We start from the raw sequence: 5,049 nt of genomic DNA, 5'->3' as shown, positions 1-5,049 counted from the left end.
ACCGCTCTAGCCCGCGCGTCACCGACGCCCGCGGCCTCTCCCACCTCTAAGTTCCAGGAAGCTCTCGGCCTCTAGCTGACCGCGTTGCTGCTGAGCTTCCCTGGGGAGGAGGCGCCGAGGTGCCCGGCGCGGGCCGAGGCAGGGCTGGGCCTCGCGGGCAGCAGGCGGGAGAAGGAAGGGCGGTGGGGCAGGTCCCGGCTGCGCGGGGCAGTTGTGCGCACTTGGGTTCTTCACGCGGGACACACGTGGAACGCCGACCCCTGCGCCCCTGGCCGCTGGCAACTGGCAAGGCCGGGAACAGAAAGTGTAGGGACAGAAGAGCGCTAGAGTCTTCCCCGGGAGGGAGCCCGGGGCTGCAGCTCAGGGGCGGGGAGCGGGGCGGGGCTGGGAAAGTTGAGTACTGGTCGCGCAGGGCCGGGCTCCGCCGGAGTGCCCGGCGCAGAAACCGTAAAAGGCTGGAGCGGGCGGGGTAGGTGTGGCTCTGCCTGCGTGACCTGAGCCCCGGTCCCAGTCCCTGTCGTCTCCTGCGGCCGCGGCCTCTCAGCCATGGGCGCCGTCTGGTCCGCCCTGCTGGTTGGAGGGGGTCTGGCCGGAGCACTTTTCGTTTGGCTGCTGCGGGGCGGCCCTGGCGACACCGGAAAGGACGGGGATGCGGAGCAGGAGAAAGACGCCCCTCTTGGGGGAGCTGCGATTCCGGGAGGCCATCAGAGTGGCAGCGGCGGACTGAGCCCTGGACCTTCCGGGCAGGAGCTGGTCACCAAACCAGGTATTCTTCCCCCTCGAGTCCAGGGCACATCTGCCAAAGCTTTGAGGTTCATTGAGGAAGGGAGGAAAGAGACAAACCCGTCTGGAGCTTTCCTAGGGGCCCATTCCTGCGGACGGGCTCCACTAAGGGGACTGGGCCGTCCCCACGCCCCTCGGTTTCCCAGGCTGGTTGGTACGCGCAGGCAGGTTTCTTGGCTGGTCCTCCAAGGGCCGCGCCCTTGCCGAGTCCCTCAGCGCCCGCGCCTGAGGACTTGGTCCTGCCCTCCGGCTGGGATGAGCTCCTCCGCTTGGCGGCGCTTGGTGCAGTGCGGGCGGCTGCAGTGGCGGCGCCCCTTCCTGGCCTTTGGAAAGGAGGGCTTAGGTTTGGGGGATCCTACAAGCCTTTTCGATCTCTGCCCAAGCAGGGACATTTTCTAAGTCCCAATCCTGGTAGTCTCACATCCTCCCATCGCACAGCCCATGAAGAGCTCGCCTCCTGCTATCTGGACGCTTCTTTAGGAAGGCAAAGTTCAGCTTGGACTCTGGCCATGAAGGCTGTGGCTGAGGCCCCTGGGGCCGTGCTTTGGTCACCCGTTTCAGCACTGTCGGCAGTCCCCCCCACGCTGCCCCAGAATAGGGCCGGATGGTCATCCCTAGGAAGGGACTACTTAAATAGGGGACCCAACCCTGATGAGTAGAATTGACATCTGGGTTTAAATTTCTATATTTTAGAGACCGTTTGCTAAGCAGAGAGCGAACACTGGCAGAAAACCTTACCGTCCAGTGCCCTCCCTTGGCAAGCTGCCCATGCCTGGACAGAAGCCTAATGGTGAAAATGACATCTGTGAACTTTATTTTTAGCCCAGTGGTGTTCATGTGCAGCCATATGAAAATCTGCCCGTGTGACTTTACTGTGATTGGTCTGGGATGCCTAGACAGTTCACTTATCTTTTTTCTGAAGACCAATCTCATGCTTTAGGTTGAAAAGTTGGGAATCCAGAATAATATTTGTTCATTCTCACTTCCAACTCCCATCATCACCGAGGTGGGCAAATCACAAGGTCAGGAGTTCGAGACCAGCCTGGCCAATGTGGTGAAACTCTGTCTCTACTAAAAATACAAAAATTAGCTGGGCGTGGTTGCAGGCGCTGGTAGTCCCAGCTACTTGGAGGCTAAGGCAGGAGAATTGCTTGAACCCGGGAAGCAGAGGTTGCAGTGAGCCGAGATCATACCACTGCACTCCAGCCTGGGCGACAGAGCGAGACCCCATCTCAAAAAAAAAAAAAAAAAAAAAGGGATAAAATGAAACAAGACTCTTGTCCCCATACCACTACCACCCCCACATAAAACCACAGCTGTGCTGATTGTACGTATGATTTGGAGATTTCAATCTTGTAGGGAGCTATTTGGACTACCAATGGCATGGCCAAGAAGGAAACTACATTTTTAGAGGACTTGGATTTTGTATTTTTAAGAACATTTTTAAAAAAGTGCTTACAATGGAAGGGGGTACAAAACACCGTTTTGTTGAGGAGGTTCCTAATGCATATGGGATTGGCAAGGGGAAATCAGCCGCTTCCCCCAGTTCTCCCTCCACTCCTGCCCAGGGATGCACTACTGTTCTCTGTATCTCCCCAAGGTGACGGCTCCTGCTGATCTGCCCACAGGTCCGAGAGAGCCAATCCCTGCCCTGCACGCCTCCCGTGGGAGTACAAGTGTACTCTTCTGGTTTGTAAGGTAGCCATGCAGCCCTTTGCCCCACAGCCTGGACAACATTCTTTGATGATAGGAGCCAAGCAACTTAACTTGGCTGCATGCCAGTATGGCCTGGACTGTGGAGACTGGGGACCATGACAGGGTTACACGTCTGCCTCTACAGCTTACCACTTCATTTACACTTGTGCTGGCACACTGATACTCCTGGATGTCCCTTTTGTTGTCAGATATACATGTGTATTCTTAGAGCACAGTGTTGGGAGCATACTGGTTAATTAAGTAGTACTTGATTTTAATAGAGGGGGACTTTGTGAATTGCAGATTGATTAGTAGTAAAGCTTTCAGTAACTAAGTCTATTTTCACAGCCTGATTTTCTTCTTAAATGAACTACCTGACTCTATTACATTGTTCCTTTGATTTCTTAGAGCATCTTCAAGAAAGCAATGGACATTTGATTTCTAAGACCAAAGACCTTGGAAACCTGCAAGCAGCATCATGGAGATTGCAGAATCCTTCCAGGGAAGTGTGTGACAATTCAAGAGAACATGTTCCTTCTGGACAGTTTCCAGACACAGAAGCTCCAGCTACCTCTGAGACCAGTAACTCTAGGAGTTACTCTGAAGTTTCAAGAAATGAAAGCCTTGAATCTCCTATGGGAGAATGGGGATTCCAAAAAGGACAAGAGATATCTGCTAAAGCAGCTACATGTTTTGCAGAGAAGTTGCCTTCCAGCAACCTGCTCATGAACAGAGCTAAAGAAGAAATGAGCCTCTCTCATTTGAACAGTCAGGACCGGGTTGACCACGAGGAGTGGGAAATGGTGTCTAGGCACTCATCTTGGGGGGATGTTGGTGTGGGTGGCAGTCTTAAGGCTCCAGTGTTAAGCCTTAACCAGGGAATGGACAATGGAAGGAGCACTCTGGTGGAAGCAAGAGGTCAGCAAGTGCATGGGAAAACAGAAAGGGTAGCAGTGATGCCTGCAGGGTCTCAGCAAGTTAGTGTCAGGTTCCAGGTCCATTATGTCACAAGCACTGATGTGCAATTCATTGCAGTAACTGGAGACCATGAGTGTCTTGGGAGATGGAACACTTATATCCCACTCCACTATAACAAGGATGGGTTCTGGTCTCATTCCATTTTCCTGCCTGCAGATACAGTGGTGGAGTGGAAGTTTGTGTTGGTAGAGAATGGGGGAGTTACCCGCTGGGAAGAATGCAGCAACAGATTCCTAGAAACTGGCCATGAGGATAAAGTGGTTCACGCATGGTGGGGGATTCATTGATTCAGTTTGCAAAGTAATGGAGAAGCTGCAGAACAATGTGGAAGAGGCTGAGGTTGTGGAACACACTGAATAAAATAAAGGCAGTGTGACTCCAAATTCAGCCATCCAAATTGTTTCAAATTTGCTAGTGGAGTTTGTCTAATGTGCAGAAATATAGATGTGTGTGTGTGTATATACATCTGCACACACACACAGATAATGCTTCCAGTGGATGTGAACTTTTTTTCCCTGTGGCACTGATTGACGGACTTGTGCTGATCCATTATTACTTTAGGGCTTGATTCTCTTGGGGAGTGAGTTGGCTAAGCTTCAGGTGTGAACTGTGGTCAGGGAGCAAAAACATTAACCAGCTGCCCAGGGTTCAAGCTTGAGCCTTTAGGTGATCTTTAAACTATGGTAGCAAAATAAGCCTCACTCAAACATAGCTGACTTCCTATTGGTACAGCTTGAAAAGCACTTTTTACTACATACACATTTTATGCTTAAAAAGTTAACATGATACGAAACTGTGATTAGAAAATATCTGGCCTGGATGTGATTAGTAAGGATACAAGATACTGCTCTAAGACTGCCTAATGCTTTTTGTTTGATCTTCATCTGCCAGGCGTGGTTATGTGCCATGAGGGTAGCAAGTATGTCTTTGTCTTAATGATCTAAGGCTGGTGTAGAAACAAGGGGCCTAATGAGAACCAGTCATTATGGAAGTCAGTCGAGGGGGCAGCCCATAAGGAAAGGGAACGTGAGTGGGGTTGGGCGTAGGCTGAATGAGGTGGCCTGAATGACACCTCTTAGAGGACCGTGAAGTACAGGCACAGCCCGACTGCAGGGAGGGACGCACCCATCATTTACCCATGGGAGCATCTGTAGGACCATCTCTCTCCCACTTTTTCTTCCCTCCCTCACTGCATCTGGCCAGATGGACTGTCCTACAGCAATCGTTTCCATCTGTCACCCTCTTCCCTCTCCTTTCATACCAGTCACTATCTTGGGTAACAAATTTATACAGGACAGTGGCATAGAAATACATCGTTGCTCTGAGAATAAGGCAAATATTAACTTTAAATTATTATAACTGAACAAATAATAAAACCTGAATTTTAATATCTTCATTTGATGTCTGAATTATTTGTCTAAATTTTAGTATCACAATAGCCTAGATGTAAAATAAAATACAAATATTTTCCTCAACTAATAACAGAGACATACAGGAAAGCAAACATCAAAATGTACAGAAGACATGAAGATTCTGTTTTTCTCCTCCCTTTGGAGAAAAAGTTGACTATTTATTCTCAAAGTTCACCTTTGA

General features: G+C 50.4%; 1 protein-coding gene across 1 annotated transcript; it reads left to right on the top strand.

Annotated features, from left to right (window-relative positions):
- The first annotated feature begins 306 nt into the window (after positions 1–306).
- Positions 307–5,049, top strand: STBD1 (starch binding domain 1). The gene is made up of 2 exons (XM_032149657.2): positions 307–766; positions 2,887–5,049. Exons 1-2 carry the CDS (start codon positions 547–549, stop codon positions 3,741–3,743), a joined length of 1,077 nt encoding a protein of 358 aa, XP_032005548.1. The 5' UTR covers positions 307–546; the 3' UTR covers positions 3,744–5,049.

This window comes from Hylobates moloch, unplaced genomic scaffold, assembly GCF_009828535.3.
Source record: "Hylobates moloch isolate HMO894 unplaced genomic scaffold, HMol_V3 SCAFFOLD_2, whole genome shotgun sequence".
Classification (NCBI taxonomy): domain Eukaryota; kingdom Metazoa; phylum Chordata; class Mammalia; order Primates; family Hylobatidae; genus Hylobates; species Hylobates moloch.
Note: the sequence above shows the minus strand (reverse complement) of the source record. Positions and strands in the feature narration are given on the sequence as shown.